This window comes from Aegilops tauschii, chromosome 1, assembly GCF_002575655.3.
Source record: "Aegilops tauschii subsp. strangulata cultivar AL8/78 chromosome 1, Aet v6.0, whole genome shotgun sequence".
NCBI classification, from domain to species: Eukaryota; Viridiplantae; Streptophyta; class Magnoliopsida; order Poales; family Poaceae; genus Aegilops; species Aegilops tauschii.
Window position 1 is genome coordinate 366481923 of NC_053035.3, and position 21558 is coordinate 366503480.

Here is a 21558-nt window from a genome sequence, read left to right on the forward strand (position 1 = left end):
GTCCGCCCTGATTTTACCCATCATTTATACCCATACCTGTCAAGGGTACAATTTTTCTTCATACCCGTTACCCGACAGGGTATATGCGCGGGTAATAATGCGGAGTAGAAAATAGTTGTAAAAAGCAACATACGATCAAATTATTAATAGCAACATATTTTAAACAACAATGTACAACAACATATTCTCATAAACAAAAATACTTGCCTATAAAGTGACATATAAAAATGTTAAACAAGAGCACATAATCATAAATAACAACACATATGCATACACTTTAAGTTCACGAAATCATGATAAATTATAGAGATAATTTGAATATACATTAGAGTTTTTACCTAACGTGATTAGGAGGGGAAATAAATACATTGGGATATTAACGGAAACCCACCTGTCAACATTTTAGATGGTACATGGGTACACGGGCATAGGTTATACGATCCCATACCCGTACCCTCTCTACCCGATGGGCATGATATTTTCCCATTTAAGTATGCATGAGTAATTTTTTATCCCATATCCTTACCCTAATAGGGTTTTTACCCACAGGGTACACGGATAATGGGTACCCATTGCCATCCCTAGCCGGAATGGGTGGGAGGCGCCGCCGGGTCGGTGGGTCGGGGAGGAGGCGAAGAAGCGAGTGAGAGCGTGAGACGGCCCGCTCTACTTGGTTCGGCTCGACCAGGTCTGGGCCGCGTGTGGTCTCGCTCAATAGAAAATCATAAGACCTCCTAGTCTGCCGGGACGGAATTCCTATTGGACGCTCGTTGCGTTAAAGTGTCGCTCTTTCGCACAGACCTAGCGATCGAGGGATGTCATGGGCCAGCCCATTTAACGTGTTTGCAGCGTTTCTGGTTTTGAGAACCTTCTAGAGTGGACTCAAAAAAGGGAACCTTCTAGAGTAACCCAGACGGTTTTTCTGGTTTTTGGAATCTTCTAGAAGGTTCCTGAACCGGCCTTTTCTTTTTCAGTTTCTTTTTCGTTTTTTGTTTTTCTGTTTCTCTTCTTTTTCGTTTTTTCTGTTTCTTTCTTTTTCCTTTTTTGTTTTACTTTTTTTATTTTCAAGTTTATTTTTCTTTTTCATTTTTTTCGAAATTTCAAATACTATTCAGAATTTCAAAAATGTCCCTGGTTTTCAAAAATTGTTCATAATTTCGAAAAATGTTCGTGGTTTCAAAAAATTTCAAAAAATGTACCTGTTTTTCAAAATTTGTTCACAAATTCAAAAAATGTTCCCGTTTTCAAAATTTGTTCACCAATTCAAAAAATGTTCGTGGTTTCAAAAAATTTGTTCCGAATTCCAAAAAAAGTTCCTGTTTTTTAAATTTTGTTCACAAATTCAAAAAATGTTCAGAATTTCAAAAAATATTTTAGTTTTGAAGATTTGTTCACCAATTCAGAAAAAAGTTCATGTTTAAAATAATGTTTGCAATTTCAATAAATGTTCCCATGTTTCAAATTTTGTTCGCATTTCCAAAAAATCATACAATACAAATTTTGTTTGTATTAAAAATGTTCTGTTTTAATTTTTTTTCTGAACTTAAAAAATGTTCATGTTTTCCATTTTTGTTCAGTACTTAAAATCTGTTCGTGATCTCTGGGAATATTCAGAAATTTGAAGAAAGGTTCACATTTTTTCGTAATTTGTTTGTTTTTTCAGAAATGGTTAAACTTTTATTTTTTTTGCGTTTTAGAAAACTGTTCAGGATTTGTTCGTGTTTAATTTTTAAAGTGGAATGTCAAAAAATCTTTACTTCTAAAAAAAGGAATATAATGAAATCACGACATTTCAAAACTGCTCGCAATTTTTAAGAAATGTTTTTTCAAATCTCAATGCTTTCTGTGCGGTCTTATTATATTTTGCACCTCTTATAGCCAGCTGTTGTTGTTTGGTACTGGCGAAGGGCTCGCTGTCTGTTGCATGAGGTTCCGGGTTCAAATACCGTCAGTCTCTATTGTTTTTATGCCCTTTTTATGTCGCGCGACAGGAATCAGATTGGGCCGGCCCAGTAGCGCGTTTCCACTGTGCGTCGAGCTGCTGTGAAAATACCCCCTGCGGGGACCTCCAATACCCCCCTATTTGCCGCACCATGCAGAAAATTGTCGGGGCTTCGCACATGGCGACCGCAGCTGGGCCGACACATTTGCTTTTTATTTTTTTCTGTTTCTTTTCTTTCCTTGTTTATTCTTTTTGTCGATTTTAATTCTCGTTTTGAAAAAATTTTCACACATATAAAAATGTTTGTAATTTTATAAATTTATCAAATTTCCAAAAAGTGTTCTTGTTTTCAACTTTTGTTTAGAATTTTCGAAAAATCTTCATAAATTCAACAAAGATTAGAATTTAAAAAGTATTCGCTTCTTTTTAAAAAAGTTCGAAATTAAAAAAATGAATTTAAAAAAATGTTTGCATTTTTTTCACAAATTCAAAAAATGTTGCTGTTTTTGAAATTTTCCTACAAATTCAGAAAACAATCATGTTTTCACAAAAAATTCTAAAATTCATAAATTGTTTGGGGAATTTCATAAAATATCCTTGTCAAATATATTGTTCGTAATTTCAAAAAATGTTTGCGTTCCGGGAGCGACAATGAGGAGTCCGAGGATGAAGATGCATCGGAACCGAGTGAATCTGACTACTCCGGTGTAGACTAGTGCACTAGACTCCTTAGCTCAGCTGCCCAAACGGTGTGTGAACATGCAGTGTGACTGGTTTCTAAGACATTTGGTTAGCTAATCTGATGCATTGGTGCTTTGCTCAGGTGCATCTCTTGTGCGTCATATGTTTATGTTAGATGTGTGTACCGAGATCACAAGAACGTTTGGAAGCTATGTGTGTTGCTTACAGTCTCTCCATGGCTTCTGTTCCTTGGTCTGTGAGGTTGTATCATTGTTCAGTCTATCAATATTGGGAGTTTATTTATATCTGTCTTATTCTACAGTCCTTTTTTCATTATATATTAAGTTTATTTTTATTCAGTTGTGAGCTTGCATGGCGACGGCCTTATTCTCAGTATTTTCACATATATCATATTTGAGTATATGTAGCTATGGTCATTCAGGTTCACTCAGTCCAGTACCTCAGTTGTAGCTCCTTATTTTTCTTCAGTTTTCAGTTTCCAGTCTAGTGCGGCAATGATTATGAAGGCAGTCTATCCTTCATTTTGGAATTGACAAAAAAAGCAGCGCACCCAGAGTTAGGCCACTCTTTTCTTTTGGAAGTTTGAATTTTCTTTTTGCAGATGATGATTTTCAATTGCACCGCCGGTGAATTTCAAGTGCAACCAGATTGTAAATCAGTCACCTACTCACCTCGGCCGATTTTGTACACGATGAAAGGAAACTATCCTTTGCTTTCTATCCTAAATATAAGTATTTTTAGAGATTTCAATATAGACTACATACGGAGCAAAAATAGTGAATGTACACTCTAAACTATGTCTATATACTGTATGTATCCATTAAAATCTTTAAAAAAACTTATATTTAGGAACGGATGGAGTATAAAGCAGGGCAAGATAATTAGCAGACCTTTTTGACTAGGCAGGAAAGAGAAGTGCGGGCGCAACAGAAGTGTGACAATAGCCATTTCATGATAGAACGCCGAATCCTCTTCCAAATAATCAATTGGGAATAAATGAAAAGGTAAAAAATGATTAGCTGGTGTAATCTTGTTGGGCGTTGCCAACTAGACGCGGTTCAAACATTGTATAATTAAACCATGCGCCAAACAACTCTACTCTATCATCTCCGACAGCAACCCGACATGATATACGAACGAAAAAAACACTTCCAGAACATAGTTAAAACACAAGCCAGCATAGATAAAATCAAAACAAAACAATCAATCGTAAATAATCTACTTGATACAAAGGAGTTAATCTCACGAGCGAAGAACGACGCTGTTAGCCTCTAGTCTCTATCATGTGTTCTGTAGTCCTTCCCTGGAACATTCTTCTCTTCAGGAAGGACGTGGGATAATGTTGGGATACAATATTAGCATCTGGTCCCACCGGTTAGTATCTGTAACCCTTCAACCAACCATGCCACATTCTTTCTTTCCACCACGCGCACTATATTTCCGCGGACGACCAGTTCGTTTTGTTAACCAGCTAATCAAGGGGGAAGAAGCGGGTCACAGCTTATAGTGCGCCGTAACCTGCCACGGCAAGCAATGGACATGTTCTCGACCAATCCCAAGACGTCATCTCAAAGCAAAAGTCGCCCAGCCAAATTCCTACCCCGGACGAAACTTTCAGCAGCTGCTATACCTAAGAAGCCACAGCCATTAGAGAACGCATACATTGCCAAATCGCGACATCATCGAACCGTAAAATAACTCAGCAGCAAGGCGTCGCACGCAAAAGACTCGGGCGCCGCTCGCGATGTGTTGTGATGTGACGTGACGACAGATAACGCTGTGTATTAGGATAGGATTGAATTTGCCATTAGCGTTGGTTGTGAGAAGGCGACATGTGCGTATTTTAGGAGATCATTCATTCAGTATTCTGGGAAAACTAGCATGCAACTGACGGTCTTGATTGACGCAGAAATGGTATGCATGTGATCTGCGCCGTCCGCCTGAATTGATGATCTTCTACTTATTTCTTTCCCTCCAACTGGCGTGCAACTACTACTGCTTACCATTTCAATCCGCGTGGGGCTGGCTGAGGATGGAGGAGCTCGGTCGGTATAAAATGGCCCACTCAACCAATCTCCCGACCCCTAGAGGCGAGAGGCTGAGAGGTCAAGAGTAGGCTGAACCCGCCCACACACACCCATTCCTCACCAACCCCACCTCTCGACTATCACCTCACGATCATGGGCAGTTCACGGGTGGAAGGCCTCATCCCCTTCATCTACAAGGCCATCAAGGAGCACCGCCGGAGCAGCAGCCGGGCCGCCTACCGGGGCGCGGAGGCGGAGGACGACGTGGACCTCGGCGACACGGACCAGAGGCGGCGCTGGCTGGAGCAGGAGCTGCGGTCACCGCTCAACGCCGCCGCCGCCCCGGCGTCGACACAGGCGCACGGGCGGAACCGGTCGCTGGAGGAGCTGGCCGGCCAGGTGGGGCTCTCGCCGGGCCGGCGGCTGCCGCTGCCCAAGGCCAGGAGCGTCCGCGCCTTCGCCTGCATCGGCGCCGGCGCCGCGTGACCGCCGAACACGTACGTGCTTAGTGCTTACGCGTACGCCGTAGTCCGGTAGATGCGTACTTTGGATTCATGCTTTGTGGGTCAAGTGCAGTAGTAGTGCAAGTTTTGGTTGAAGCTGTGCATACGTACGAGTGATTCAGTAATATATATGGCAGGAGTTGGAGATTGTAAACCAACACATACTTCTCGTTTCAATTTTGTTTCTCAAATCCTCGTGTTATTCTTAGCACCACCACTTGGCTTGATATATTGCTGAGAAAGGTTGCCTCATCTTCTTCTTTTTTTCCAGAAAACGTTGGTTCCAACCAAGATATATTGCCGGATGTTGTTGCCTTTTCTTATGATGAAATCTATGTGTAACAATAGTAATCATTTAAAATTCAGAATGGTACGGACCATGACATAACAAGCAAAAATCAAACCTGATTAATTAGCTTCTTCTTCGGCAAAAACAAACATAATTATTTGTATTTTTTTGCGGGAAAAACAAACAAAATTAATTAGCTTCTTCTTCGGCCAAAACATGGACGGCCCGTTGTCGCTCTCAACCCGGTAAAAGACTAGCCGTAAAGGAAGAAGAACATCAAGCATCTGCGCACAAGCCTGGATTTTGAATTCATTCGTGTGATTCTCATGCAGTACGGATATTGCGAGGTTGCACACAGCACACCACATGTGTTAGAAACATGAAGAGATTTTCCAGTTTTTTCTTTCTTTATGTTTCTTTTTTGAGAAATATTTCCTTTTTATTTATATAGCCTTTTTTTTAAGAATTTTTTTTAGACAAAGAGAATTTTTCTTTATATATATAGCCGTTCCGGTGGTGTAAGCCCCGACAAGCCCATGAGGCTGTAACATCGGCCCACTTTCTTCACTATCAAGAAATGCCTAACTAGGCAAATGTAACGGAAAATGTAGGGACCTAACTAGGCAGCAGATTGGCGGGGCTTCGCACAGGTTAGGCTTCGTCTGGGCCGGCCCACGCAGGAGCAGCCAGTGGTGGAAAAATACAACGCAAAAAAGAGCAGCGCTCGCCCAGGACTAGAACTCGCGATTCAGCGCTAACAGAGACGGTACCTAACCACCTGAGCTGATCAGCACTACAGTTAAATATGCAACGCGAAATCTTTTAGGACTAAGAATACCGACAGATAAAAAAATCTATTTTTTCGAACATTTAAATAAAAAATCGAATCCTTATAAAAGAAATTGTGAATAATTTTCAAAATATACGAACAATTATTGAATGTTTTCCCAAGTTTTGGATTTGTAACCAAATTTCAAAATGGAAAGAATTTGTGAACAAATTTTGAAAAATGGGAACATTTTTTCAGTTTCATTTTTTTGAGAAAACAAGAATATTTTTTGAATTTGCAAATAAATTTAAAAAGAGGATTTTTTTTCGAATTTATGAACAAAAAAAACATTTTCGACAAAAGGAAACATTTTTTGCATCTGTGAACAAAAAATCAAAACTCTGAACAAAATTTAGAAAAAGCGAACATTATAATAGTTAATGGAATTTGTGAACAAAAATTGAAAATCAGAACATTTTTTGAAGTTATGAACATATTTTGAAAGGCGAACATTTTTAAAAATTAAGAACATATTTTGGAACAGGATTTTTTATTGAATTTATGATCATTTTTTGAAAGATGATTATTTTTTCAAATATGCAAACATTTTTTTAACTGAATTTCAAAATTTGTTTGAAATTTCAAAATAATTCTGAAGTTAAAAAATTGTTCCTTTTTTTTGCGTTTTCGTCAGATGTTCCAAAAAATATGTTCTTGTTTTTAAAAATTTGTACGAGAAACGCGTGAGAAAACAAACGTGAAGGTTGTATGAAACAGCGAACACTTTTAGAAATCGTGAATAAAATTTTGGAAAACTCAACAATTCGGAAAATGCAAACAATTTTTGGAAATGGGAACATTTTTGTAAAATATCCCAAAAATACAAAACTTGAACGTTTTTTTTTTGAAAACCCGAAGATTTTTCAAATTCGAAAACAAATTTTGGATACTCTAACATTTTTTAAAACTCGGAATATATTTTGAAACTCCCTAACAAAACTTGAACACATGAACAGTTTTTAAAACTTGTATACCTTTTTTGAAACTCGCAAACAAAAATTGAAACATGAACATTTTTTGCAAGTTGCGAACAATTCTTTAAATGGAAACATTTATGAAAACTCGCAACAAAATTTGAAAACACGAACACTTTTTACAAGTTGCGAACAATTCTTTAAATGGAAAAATTTATGAAAACTCGCAACAAAATTTGAAAACACGAATATTTTTTTGAATTTGGTGAACAAATTTTGAAATGGGAAGATTTTTTGAAACTCCCAAACATAATTTGAAAACGTGAACAAAAAGAAAATAAAAAGAGAAGAAAAAGGAATTGAAAGATGAAATAAAGAAACAGAAAAACGAGAAAAGACTAGCAAGATGCCCATGCGTTGCACGGAACATAAAGATGCATTTGTATGAGTAGTTTATCTTGTGGGAGAAAAGGATGAACGAGGAAATGCCTTATTTGAAAATGTGGAGAGGGGTGTGGGTATCTTTTTACAAAATTGCCATAGTTTTATTCCTATCCTTCGGATATAAATCGGATGGCCTATATTGCAGGATGGCAGGCACACCATCATCACTAACTCTGTTTTTATAAGAGTAGAGAAAAAGAAAAAAAAAACAGAATAACAACAAAGAAAAAGCAAATAGAAAAACCTAGTGAAAACCCGGTTCAGGAACCTTCTAGAAGGTTCCCAAAACCATTCAAGAACCCTCCAGAAGGTTCCCAAAACTGGACGTTGTAGCGCCGCGCTATCTCCTAACTAGGTCGGCCCATCTTGATCGCTAGTCGCTTGCCTCTCTGTGCGAAGCCTCGACAACTCGACGCAGTGAGCGTCCGTTAGGAAATTCCGAAAATGTATGGTAAACGATTAACTACGCCCGACCGGCCAGGCTTTCGGCCGGTTGCTCTCTCACGCCTCACACTGCACACTAGGCCCTACGTCATCTCTCTTTCCTTATCCTTTTTCTCTCTCGATTCTTCTCCAGAGAGCACCGCACATCTCACTCCCCTCCCCCCTCGTGGTCCTCTCCATAGTCGCGCCCATCCATGCGCCTCTCTCCTACCACTCATATTTACCGGTGGTGTGCCAGAGTCAGACCGTCGTTGGATTCAAGGTCCTCGCACCCGAGGAGCGAAGGGATGCTGCAAACGCTCGACCGCCACCACCCCCTGTGTTGTTGAGAGTGTCGTTGTGAGGCCATGGCGAGTTGCGAGGCGAGCGGTAGGAGGGTTGTAACCAGCATGGTGACCTGTTGCAACCGGTGCGATGTCGTGGTGGAATCGGCCATCATTGATGCTGGAACCAACCATAGTCGGTGCTACAACCGACGGCCAGTGACCTACAACTGCCATCGGGCGGTGCTACAGCCGGCGACCAGCGTGCTGGAACCGGCACGGGACGGTACTGCAAACGGCGGTCGGCGAGCTGCAACCGTCATAGGGCGATGCTACAACCGGCGGTCGACGAGTTGCAACCGACAGAGGGCGATGATATAACAACAAGCTGCAGCATGCATGGGGCCATGCTACAACCGGCAGCCGGCGAGCTGCAACCGAGATGGGGCGGTGCTACAACCGGAGGCCGGTGGGGCTGCAACCGCCAGTTGCCGTCAATGCTGGAACAAGCGGCGCAAAATCTATAACCAGCGACACAAAAGGCTAGAACCAGCTAGGGCATTTATTGTGACAGTGGAGAATGGGTTGTGTTGTCGCCGCGATTTTCCTGGATCGATGACACAAAAAGTTGCGATGGGGTGGATAGGAAGCTGTAATCGACAAACAACGGCAACACGCGTGACCAAGGACACAACGCTGCAACCTGGAGGCACAATTTTTTTCCTCGACCCGGCAATGGGATGCACTGTGATGCGACAGCAAGGGATGCTAGAGACAAACGAGGGCGACGGCGACAGGGGGGTGCGAGCTGCTACCGGCGGGGCGTCAGGGGTGCTAGCATGAGGAAGGAGACGAATTTGTGGGGAGATCTAACAATGTGGGGCACTTGAATTGGGTAGCCGCGCGGCGAACGGACGAAAATTATACAGTTGGCTCCACTAAAACGGATCCACCACTTTGAAATCTAATAAAGAGAGGCCATATGAGAGCATGCGTGATCCAATGATAATAATATTCTTTTTACCAATCTAAAGCAGAGCAAAAGCTTGAAGATAAACATTTGGCCAGCTAGGCGACATGCTTTTATTTGGAAGGTTGTGCATATTTCTCATGATAAACTTGAGAAAAGAAAGATATACACTCTAAAAGATATAGATTCGAGCTGTAACTGTCTCTATATAGGAACTCTTAGTGTCCTCTTTTTAAAAGTTTGCAACTGAATGCTATGAGACAATCTACACCACTTCCCAAACGGCACGTAAAGCGAAAAGTGGGTGACGTGAAATGCATGCAGCAATGGCCTAGGAAATTTTTCTAACAAACATGTTATTAAAAGTCCTATTTTGCCCCTATGTCTCCTTTTAAAGCCTGTGGAGAAAGACACCTCAACGCACACAAAGTCACCAAATATAGCACAAGTTTTCCTTGGAGGTTCTTATCTAGGAGTAGAAACTAGTGAGCGACTAGAGATGTCACTCTTATCACCACCACCACCACCATTGTTGGTTACACCATATAGGTCAACAGGAGGCGGTGATTCGGCCGTTTCAATCGATCCTTACGTACCATTGATCGTGACTTTGATCATCATTGCAGCCCTCATGGTTGCCTCTTTGGTTTTTGCAAATTTATGTGTTAAGCGTTGGGCATTCTTCAACAGTTCATATGCTACACAGTCGTTCGTGAAGCAAGAATGTGGCATGTGCACTCGTGAGGGCACCATTGATGTTGCTTATCCTGTGAAGAAGAGTAATGTGGAGAATGTGGCTTCAGAGGAGTTGGTGGAGTCAGATCCACCACAAAACGAAGAGGATGACGAGGATGGTTCTTCCGGAGAAGGTTTTTAAGACATCAATCTATCTATGTTTTACTTCTCTAGAATTTTCTAGATATTATGTTATGTTCCCTCAATGCTTTGTTCAAAGAGATTTGGATGTGTTATGTAAGCTTGATCCTAGTGATCCAAAGGATAATAAATAATATGCACCTCTTAGATTGCTGTTATGTATATACAGATCTCACTATTGTTTAGGTTTTGGTGTTTTTCAGCTCTTGTAGTTTTAGTTCATGTATTGGTTGGTTCATTATTCGGTGTGAGCTTCGCGCCATTTTTTCACGCTTGCCGTGAGACTTGAACAACCAAACAAACACTAGAAATAAGTTTGAATCGTTCATGCACATAAACCTTACCAAAAAATTATTGCTCTTGCATTTTAATCTGCACATCCTTCAAAATTAGAGATCTTTCTAATTGGCACTATGTAAGCAACACATTTTGGCACTTTGCACTCATTTGTATGTATTGAAATTTTGGCACCCATTTAGCAACTCTTAGCTTGCTTGTACCGTGCTAAAAAGCTAGCATTTCACTAATTTATGCCACTTTTCCTGAAAAAATATGTCACTTAATCTGTACATTTCTACTGCATTGTTCATGCATGTGAACATGTAATTTTTTGGCAGTTATAGATTCTCTCGTTGTTTTTGGCAAGTGCCGGTGCGTGAACCTTTATTCGCCACTTGACACAAGACGAACATATATCATGCAAAACAGCAATCAGAGTATATAACCCGCATACTCATGTGAGTTAAGATACGGACGACAAAAAAGCACAGTTTTCACATAAAGAAACGAGAAAATTTTAGGATTATCTCCATCACTATTATCTCTTGTAAGGTAAGAGCATCTACAGCCGGCCTCCTCAAATCCTCCTTAAACATTCGCGGACGCGTCTAGTCAGTGACCGGATAGAAGAGAGAAGAAAAAAATATGACCCAACCGGACCTCTCGTATCATTCCTATACGTCTGGGTTATCCGCAAATCTTCATATTGAGAAAACTGTAAGGAGGATATGAGGATTCGCGGAAGCGCTTGGTCAGTCCGCCATGTAGGACGTGGTCCACCCCGGACAACCTTTTCATTTTCTTTATTCATTCTTCTCTCTCTCTCTCTCTCTCTCTCTTCATCTTCACCAATCATGTGCAATTCTTCTCTCTCTCTCTTCATCTTCACCAATCACGTGCAAGTAACCGGACATATAAGGGGGGAAATGAGGAGTATGGCTGCATGGACGGACAAATATAAGGGCTCAAAATGGACTCACTCGGTTTCTGATAGGGCGTGTCCGCGGGCATTTAGGGGCCAACTTTGCTAAGTCCGACTTTAGATGCTCTAACATATGGACGACAAATCTGTAGGGTTAATATGGACTTTTACCTTTATACAAATAAGCAAACAAATTATTATGCCATTACAACATGGTGTGAAACTAGGAAATATATCATGCATAGTGCCAACATTTCCATGTTATGTCTTATTTTCATCACACAAAGTATATAACCTGCATACTCATGTGAGTCAAAACGCAATTTAGTTAATTTTGAACTTTTGGATCATTGTATAATTTCAGACACAATTTCGGATTTTTAGGGGATCATATAGTTTTCTTACAGGAGTAAGAGTGAAATTAATAGAAGTGTGACATGATAGTATGAATTAAATATGTTTTTTTATAGTTTGGATTGCTTACCACATGTGTCACGTGGTAATATGTATTCTGTAATAATGATACAAAATTAGTGCAAAGGTCGTATCTATTAAAAGAATGATGAATAGAAAAAGGAAAAATGGTATCCACTAATAAGGCATGCCTATTATATATGTAAGCTCAAACCCCTCTCCCTGCTCTCGTTCGCCGCCGCTACCGCTGGCCTTCACCGCGAGGGCGGCGGGCCCCGCTGCTGAAGGTGACGGGGTGCTCTCTCTCCCTCTCGCAGGGCGGCGTTGGAGGCCAGTCCCCGTTGACTGGGATCGCGGCGGCTGGCAACCAGCGTGAGGAGGCCGGAGCGGCGGCCCCGGGACGAGCTGGCCGGCGCGCAACAGGTCGGGTGGTCCGCGCTCGATAGCCGGCGATGGCTTCGGCCAAAGGGGTGGAGCGGCCTCGCCGGATCTGGGTTCTGGCTCCTGGATTCGTGCTCAGGACGGTGGTGCTACGCGGCGGTGGCCGCGAGCAGCCAGTGGCTGGCCTCCATCGTGGTGCGTAGGTGTGCTGGTAGGGCGTGGCGGCCATTGTTCTGGCTGGGTGCGCACCGGCGTCGGCTGCGGACTCGGGGCGGCTCGGGCGAGGAGCGGTGGTTCAGGCGGAGGCGGCGACTCGAGGAGGTCATCCCTCCCGTCTGGTTTGGCTTGGCCTACCATGGCCGTGGCTGGAAGTTGGAGGAAGCTGCCGCTCCGTGGAGGAGGTGGTTGGTGGTGGGATGGATGTGTGTTTCTCGTGGCGGTGTATGTGGAGTTGACCTTGGCCGAGGTGGGACTGGCCAGGGCGCTCGAGATTGTGGAGGCTGCTAGGCTGATGTGCTGTGTGATGCGACGCCTCCGGTCGTGGTGGTCGGCCCGATTGAGTAGCTCCGGAAGTTTGGTTTTTTTTTATATCTTGGGATGGGAGAAATCCCCGCTTCACGACGCCGAGGCTAGCAATGGCGACGTCTGTGGACGCCGTCCCCTCTTGGGAGGCGTTGCTTTGGCCCGATCCGACTCCCTTCCTCGTGCTCCGAGGAAACCCTTGGTCCGTCCTTTGGACCAGACGGCGGCGGTGTCATGGCGTCGTTCCCTCTTTGGAGGCGTCGTCTTGTTGCTCGAGGAGTTCCGGTGGCACGGCTCAATTCGGCGTCGGCTTCTACTATGGGTGTGGGCCTCCATGGCGCAATGTACACCATCACGGGCGCTCTCTCGATGATGCCGTCTCTAGGTCTGCCAAGGCCTTGCCGTCCACTTGCCAAATTCTTCTTGGCACAATGGGTGGGGTATGTTGGTCTGTGTTGGCTTCGAGTTTTGGTCTTGTTGCAAAAGTCTCCGGCGTCGGTTGTGACACGGCTTGGTTGCTCTGTGGTTTGCCCCATCGCCATCAACATGAGGTTGACATAGGTGAAGCATGTATCGTAGTACCCGTGGTGGGTGTGTTTGGTGGATGTGGATGCTAATTCTTATGATTGGCGTTGTAATGTCCGAAAGACGTTCTATCCGGCTTCTTTGTCGCTTCTTCTTTAATATATGATACACATGCTCATGTGTATTTGAGAAAAAAAATATGTAAGCCATATTTGGTATAAAAAAAGGCGAGTGCTAGGCGCCGGTGCGCCGGCCCAAATTTGGGCCGGTCGCACCCTGCGCGTCGGATCCTGCTCGTCCAGCCGTTCGATCTGATTCCTTCTTCGTCCCCACCTTCTCGACCCCACGTTCGTTTCTTCTGTCTCCAAATCACAGCGACGCTGCACACCTCGCCCTGTCCGCCTCAAGCCGTCGTAGCACCCCGCCAGGCCTGCTCAGGTAGCCTCTGCTCACATCCTCGCCGGCGACATCGAAGCCCCTGTTCGTTGCAGCTTTCCCCTCCAATTTCTTACGAACAATGAAGAAAAAAAGATTGGTGGTAGCAAAAAAACTCATGGGTCGTAGCAAAAATCGATGACGCTTGCAGCAAAAAGTTCTCACCAATTTCTCACGAAGGATGAAGAAGAAAAGATGTTGGTAGCAAAAATCATTGGTGATTGTAGCAAAAAAAACTCGTTGGTCGTATCAAAAATCATTGGTGATTGTAGCAAAAATCATTGATGATTGTAGCAAAAAAGACCTCACAAAATTCTCACGAACAATGAGGAAAAGGAAGGTGGTAGCAAATAAACTAGCCGGTCGTAGCAAAATCTGATGACGGTTGCAGCAAAAAAGACCTGCCAATTTCTCATGAACAATGAAGAAAAAAGATGATGGTAGCAAAAAAACTCGCCGGTCATAGCAAAAATTGATGCCCGTTCCAGCACCCGCGGTGGCCGGTTCCAGCGTCGTGAGCGCTGGTTGCAGCTATTTCGCCGAGCAGCAGCCCGGTTCCAGCACCCCGCGGCGCGGTCGCCACCGTTGGAGCACGCGAGGCTGCGGTCCTTCCTCCGTCTCGTGTGCCCAGCCGGTCTTGTGGCAGCTCGTGGTTCCATGGCGGAGGGATTGGGAGGAAACAGAAGTGCGCCGGAGCATCGGAGAAAGGGCGGTGGCTGGAGGCGTGCATGAGCTTGATTTGGCCATGGCAGAGCGGGCGCTGAGATGAGATGTAGAGAGGGACCATGGTGGGTCAACGCTTGGGGAAAAGTAACGAGTGGCTGTGCTTGCTCGAGAGAAGAGATAAGAAGGGGAGGGGGCGGTGCGTGCTTGAGGTAGGTGCCTCCTCGTGCGTGCGATATTGCCAGATCGTACGCGACCGGCTCGATGTTCGGCCGGCGCGCCGAGCGCAAACATTTCCCATAAAAAAATGCCATCCAATAAACATATTCATGAATTTCCTTTAAACATAGTGAAAAGAGATGTTGAAAATCATTTAAACATTCATTTTTTGACAAATAGTTGCTTTAATTGGATTATTATGCTGATCAAATGTATGCTTAATGAATGGAATGTTCAGATTGAGTATTTCTCTTGAGATGGACCATCTTAAAACTGCTCTAACAAAACACTCCATTGGTCAACTGCCTTTTTACAAAAAGAAAATATGGTATCCATATGATGTTGAAATTTCTCGTATGCGCAAAGCAAAAACATGTACGTCAACGATGCAATAGAGAGAAAATGAGATCTTGCAAAACTGTACGATCTATCTAGTTTTGATTATGTTCCATTAACCCAGCTCATCTGGATATATACTTTGCGACAAGACACATTTTTGGAACTACGAAAGGTAGAGTTCGATTTTCACTGAAATTAAACATAGGTCCTTATATATCTTCACACAAAACCAGAGTATTTTGCTCTCATATAGATATCTTTTCATTTGTTTAAGAAAATTTGTTGGAAAACCGTGATGGAGATAATGTAATTTGAGGTTCGAAACAACTCTGCGTACAATGATCCACACCAGACAGTGAACCTCACAGTGAATAGATGCTGCATGCTATGACCAACAAACCGAGTCATCTCTAATCGTACAAGTGTAGGACGGAATTTGTCGTATGCATAGCATTGTTGTTTTCCGGTTATCTTGTCCTCCTGGGATGCTAGTGCAGGTTATCTTGTCCTCCAGGGATACTAGTATGGCAGCTTTTAACTGGACAATAAATTACTCAAAACCTCCATAATCAAGCAAGGTCTAATATATACCATTGGTTTGCACTTTTGACATAATGAGACCTGCAAATCATGGCTGAGGGAAAGTATCAGGTGCTCCAAACACTCATATGCTCCCCCGCTCCAATGTTCGAAAGCTCAATTTTGAATGTTCCAAAAAGAATTCAAATCTTTTTGTGGACGTTCACAAGACATAGGTCTACATCTTTACAAAGCTCAAATTCAAAATTGAAATACACATAGATAAAAAAGACAAATCCAACATGAATAGTGTCACAAAAGGACAAAAGCAAAAAAAACACTATTCACATCTAGATTTTTTGTTTCTCAATGTCTTGAGAACATTCACTTTTTTCTTAATTTTTTTGTCTCATCTAAATTTGATTTTTTTTTGTTTCTTGATGTCTTGAGAACATTCACTTTTTTCTTAAAAATTTTGACACATCTAAATTTGATTTTTGTTAACATGGGAGCATATGAAAGTTGGGAGCACTAGATATTCTCCCTCATGATTGGCATGGCATATCTTTTGTGGACAACACACTCAAATGGTCTCTCTCTCTCTCTCTCACACACACACACACACACACACACACACACACACACACACACATTTCCACTAGCACCCTAATCCCCCTTTTGTCTATGTTGGTGTCGGTTTCCCCGCCCATGCCCCTTACACAATGTTATGTGTCCCTATATGGGTCCTAGGGGATCTTATAAAACATTAATTCCTACTGTACTAGAGAAGCACTCGGAGTAGATAAGAAAGGAGTCCAATGGAATCCGAAGAACATACTCATTGAAGGAGCTTTTCTTTTGGGACAAGACCGTATGAGAGCACAACTCGGAGAGAGTTAAGTATTGACGTCCAAGGAACAATGTATATACATGTGAATTTAAGTCCACGACACAGGGGGAGCGATATCGCCAGATCTACATACAAGACATGCATCATCTCGAGGAGTACTCTCCCGTGAGCTACTTTATATCACATTTAATTGAATAACCCCAATGGGGCCTGGACCTAGGTATATTATGTTCTATGTCTCTCCGATCTCATTGAAATTAACCAATAAGGCCCTTGTATGCCCTACACATCCTTTTGGATAGGTATATGATACGTCTCCAACATATCTATAATTTATGAAGTATTCATGCCATGTTTACAACAATTTTATAAGAATTTGGAATGATTTGAATGGAACTAATCCAGACTGACACTGTTTTCAGCAGAACTGTCATGGTGTTATTTTTTGTGCAGAAATAGAAGTTCTCGGAATGGGCTGAAAATTTACGGTGATTTTTTGTGGACCAGAAGAGACCCCCGAAGCTTCGAGGAAGGACCAGAAGCCTCACGAGGAAGCGACAAGCTTGCGGGGGCGCCCTCCCCCCAGGGCGCGCGGAGCAGGCTTGTCGCTCCCTCGTGGGCCCCCTTGACGTGAAACCAACGCAAAAAATTCCTATAAATACCAAAAACCCTAGAAAGAAACCTAGAACTTCCGCTCTGCCGCCCCAAGCCTCTGTACCGAAGCGATCCCATCTAGAGGCCTTCTCTGGCACCCTGCCGGAGGGGGAAACCATCACCGGGGGCCTGATAACCCACAAGTATAGGGGATCGCAACAGTTTTCGAGGGTAGAGTATTCAACCCAAATTTATTGATTCGACACAAGGGGAGCCAAAGAATATTCTCAAGTATTAGCAGTTGAGTTGTCAATTCAACCACACCTGAAAGATTTAATATCTGCAGTAAAGTAGTATGGAAGTAACGGTAACGGTGTCAAAAGTAACAGTAGTAGTTTTTGTAGCAATCGTAACAGTGGCTACGGAAAAGTAACGAAGAAAAGATCAATATGTGAAAAACTCGTAGGCAATGGATCAATGATGGATAATTATGTCAGATGCGATTCCTCATGCAACAGTTATAACATAGGGTGACACAGAACTAGCTCCAGTTCATCAATGTAATGTAGGCATGTATTCCGAATATAGTCATACGTGCTTATGGGTAAGAACTTGCATGACATCTTTTGTCCTACCCTCCCGTGGCAGCGGGGTCCTATTGGAAACTAAGGGATATTAAGGCCTCCTTTTAATAGAGTACCAGACCAAAGCATTAACACTTAGTGAATACATGAACTCCTCAAACTACGGTCATCACCGGGAGTGGTCCCGATTATTGTCACTTCGGGGTTGCCGGATCATAACACATAGTAGGTAACTATTGACTTGCAAGATAGGATCAAGAACTCACATATATTCATGAAAACATAATAGGTTCAGATCTGAAATCATGGCACTCGGGCCCTAATGACAAGCATTAAGCATAGCAAAGTCATAGCAACATCAATCTTAGAACATAATGGATACTAGGGATCAAACCCTAACAAAACTAACTCGATTACATGGTAAATCTCATCCAACCCATCACCGTCCAACAAGCTTACGATGAGATTACTCACGCACGGCAGTGAGCATCACGAAATTGGTGATGGAGGATGGTTGATGATGACGACGGCGACGGATTCCCCTCTCCGGAGCCCCGAACGGACTCCAGATCAGCCCTCCCGAGGAAGATTAGGGCTTGGCGATGGCTCCATATCGTAAAACGTGATGAATCCTTCTCCTTGATTTTTTTTCTCCCCGAACGTGAATATATGGAGTTGGAGTTGAGGTCGGTGGAGTCCCAGGGGGCCCACGAGGCAGGGGCGCGCCCCCGGGGGGGGGGGGGGGGCGCCCTGCACCCCCGTGGACAGGGTGTGGGCCCCTGATGCCGATTCTTTCGCCAATATTTTTTATTAATTCCAAAACGTGTCTTCGTGGATTTTCAGGTCATTCCGAGAACTTTTATTTCTGCACAAAAATAACACCATGGTAGTTCTGCTGAAAACAGCGTCAGTCCGGGTTAGTTCCATTCAAATCATGCAAGTTAGAGTCCAAAACAAGGGCAAAAGTGTTTGGAAAAGTAGATACGTTGGAGACGTATCAGGGCCATCTTCATCATCTCGGTGGTCTCCATGACAAAGAGGGAGTAGTTCAACCTCAGGGCTGAGGGTATGTACTAGTAGCTATGTGTTTGATCTCTCTCTCTCTCTCTCTCTCTCTCTCTCGTGTTCTTTATTTGGCACGATCTTGATGTACCGCGAGCTTTATTAATATAGTTGGATCATATGGTGTTTCTCCATCTCTATCTTGTTGTGATGAAATGAGTTTTTACCTTTGAGGTTTCATTATTATCGGATTGAATACTTTTATGGATTTGATAACACTTGATGTATGTCTTGCATATGAATACCCATGGTGACAATGGGGTGTTCTATTGATTCACTTGATGTATGTTCTGGCACTCAACTCGCGGATTCCTGAGGTGACATTGGGGTAATCTGCGCATAGAGGTTGATGCACGTTTTCGTCCTACTTTCTTCGGTAAAAATATTGGGGTACTCTTTGAAGTTCTTTGTGTTGGATTGAATATTATGAATCGGAAGTTGTTTGATGCATATCAAATAATCAACTCCGGATACTTGTGGTGACATTAGAGTATCTAGGTGACATTAGAGTTGGTTGTTGTGTATCACATGGTGTTATTTTAGTACGAACTCTAGGGCTGTTTGTGACACTTTTAGGAATAGATCAATAGATTGATCGAAAAGGATAACTTTGAGGTGGTTTCGTACCCTGCAAACAATTTCATCTTATGTTCTCCACTAGATAAGAACTTTGGAGTGACTCTTTGTCGCACATTGAGGGATTGTTATATGATTCAACTATGTTAGCACCGTTGAGAGATTGCACTAGTGAAAGTATGAACCCTAGGCCTTGTTTCTAAGCATTGCAACACCGTTTGTGCTCACTTTTGTTACTTGCTACCTTGTTCTTTTTATATAAGGATTGGAGACACACTCTGAGATATGTTCTTAGGAGTGCTAAGAAAGAATATGCGATGGATCAACCACGTGGTGACTACCTGACGCTTGGAGCATCTCAAGATGTCATCAATGTGTTTTTATCTTGCAAGAATGATTTCAGTGTTGTCAAAAGTATTATGCTATCATGCATGGATGAAGTGTTACATAAACGTTATGAACGATCCAGTACTATCAAAATTGTCGAGGCACTTGAAGTTATGTATCACAAAGATCCAGCTGAAGTTCATGAGATGACTGAAGCACTGGAAGAGTGCAAGATAGCTGAAGTTAAGAGCAAGGTGTCAAGCTTGCGGACTATTATGATAGTATTAACGGAATGGAAATAGATTTTCCAAAGACTCCAGAAAATGATTTGATCCTGACCTCGCTTTATGAAGTGATGCTCAAGACCAAACAAATAGGGTTGCAGAACCAACAAAAGTTGATGGTGAACAAAACAGAAAGTTTCAAAAGAAAACGCAACACCAAAAGGAACAAGGGTGGAGTTTCTTGTGAGACTATATGTTTCTCCTACAAAGGGAAAGGACACTGGAAAATAAATTGCTTGAAATATCTAACGGATAAGAAGAACACATCTTCTGGTAAAGGTATAAAAGTCATACAAGTTAATGTTATTGATACTCTACTCATCGAAAAATTCCAAGTCATGGGTATTTGATACCAGATCTATTGCTAACATTTGCAACACGATGCAGGGACTACGAAATGTTTGAAAGCTGAGAAGAAATGAAGTTCTGATGCGTGTTGGGAATGGTGATGGGATCGCTGCTCAAGCCGTCGGTGTCATGGAGTGAAGTTTGAAATAAACCCTGAGATGGTAGAGCCGGACACAAATAAACCCTCACCTCCAAATCCCTGAAGTCTGTACCCTGACCTTTCTGATCCCGATCTATCCGAACCCTAAATACGTTTGGCACACCGGGAAAAGCACAAACCTGGCCAGGATCTCGCTTCTCTCACTGGCGTATGTGTACGCGTACTTGCACACGCACATGAGGATCGCGTACCTACGCGCGCACTGCTGGCGACGTCGTGGTGCTCGCCGACATCGTGGCCGTGTCCTTCCCGGTCTCTGCTGCATTGGCCCCGCACTTGCACCCCAGTAGAGGCCATTCGCAGCAGCGCGCCGAGCTTGAGCAGAGGAGAGTAGCACAAGATGGCAGCCAACGTACGACGACAATAGACCCAGAGTCTGGCAGCCAATATATAGCGACGTTCTTCTTGTTTGAGGCCAAGCTAGTGCATGAGCTCCGGGCGCGGTTGGAAATGGAGGGCCTTCTGATTATTTTGCTCACTATTGTGCTGTTATGCATTAGCACAGAGCATAAGAAGGACGAGAGTCATCATGTGTGAGTTTAGCTTGTAGCATGTGCGTGTAGGAAGCTGTTCTTTGCCTATTTCTATGCGCGCTGTGACTGCGAGAGCACAAACAGTAGCAGTATGCGGAGGCGATCAGCGAGGGCAGCGGCTGCTTATGGTGGGGAGAAACACCAGCTGCAGCATTTCACGGAGGTTGCCGTAGCAGGGGTCGTCTGCCCAGGAGAGTAGGTCCGTGTCCGGGAGCAGATCGAACACCTACGCCAGCCGCGCCTCGCCACACTTGGCACTAAAGAAGAGATTGGGGAAAGCATATGACAGATGGGCCCATGTAGTAAGTGACAGTAGAAATCAATCCCGGCTGGGATCAAGCCTTTCCTATTACATCAAACAGGATTTTACTCATACAAGGTCTGGATTGACCGGGATCTGTAAATACGGGGTACAAACTTCAGGGATTTAAAGGTGAGGGTTTGTTTGCACCAACCTCTACAATCTCAGGGTTTATTTTAGACTTCACTCGGTGTCATGTCTTTGAAATTACCTTCAGGATTGATTTTAGAACTAAGTAATTGTTATTTTGTTCCAAAGTTATGTAAGAACATTATCTCTGGATCATGTTCGATAAATGATGGTTATTCTTATTAGTTAGAGAACAATGGTTGTTCAATATTATAAGGATATGTTTGATGGATTTGCACCCACGATTGGTGGTTTATTCCTATTAGATCTTGACGTGAAAAGGTAGTCCATAATATTAATGCTAAACATCTTAAGAAGACCGATAATATCGCATACATGTGGCACTGTCATCTTGGTCATATCGGAAAGAAACGTATGCAAAAACTTCA

The 21558-nt window shown here is 43.0% G+C and overlaps 1 protein-coding gene across 1 annotated transcript; it reads left to right on the plus strand.

Moving 5' to 3' along the window:
* Positions 1-4680: 4680 nt before the first annotated feature.
* LOC109783780 (uncharacterized) lies at positions 4681-5450 on the plus strand. Its single transcript, XM_020342378.4, has one exon. It carries the CDS (start codon positions 4825-4827, stop codon positions 5155-5157), a length of 333 nt encoding a protein of 110 aa, XP_020197967.1. The 5' UTR covers positions 4681-4824; the 3' UTR covers positions 5158-5450.
* Positions 5451-21558: the final 16108 nt, after the last annotated feature.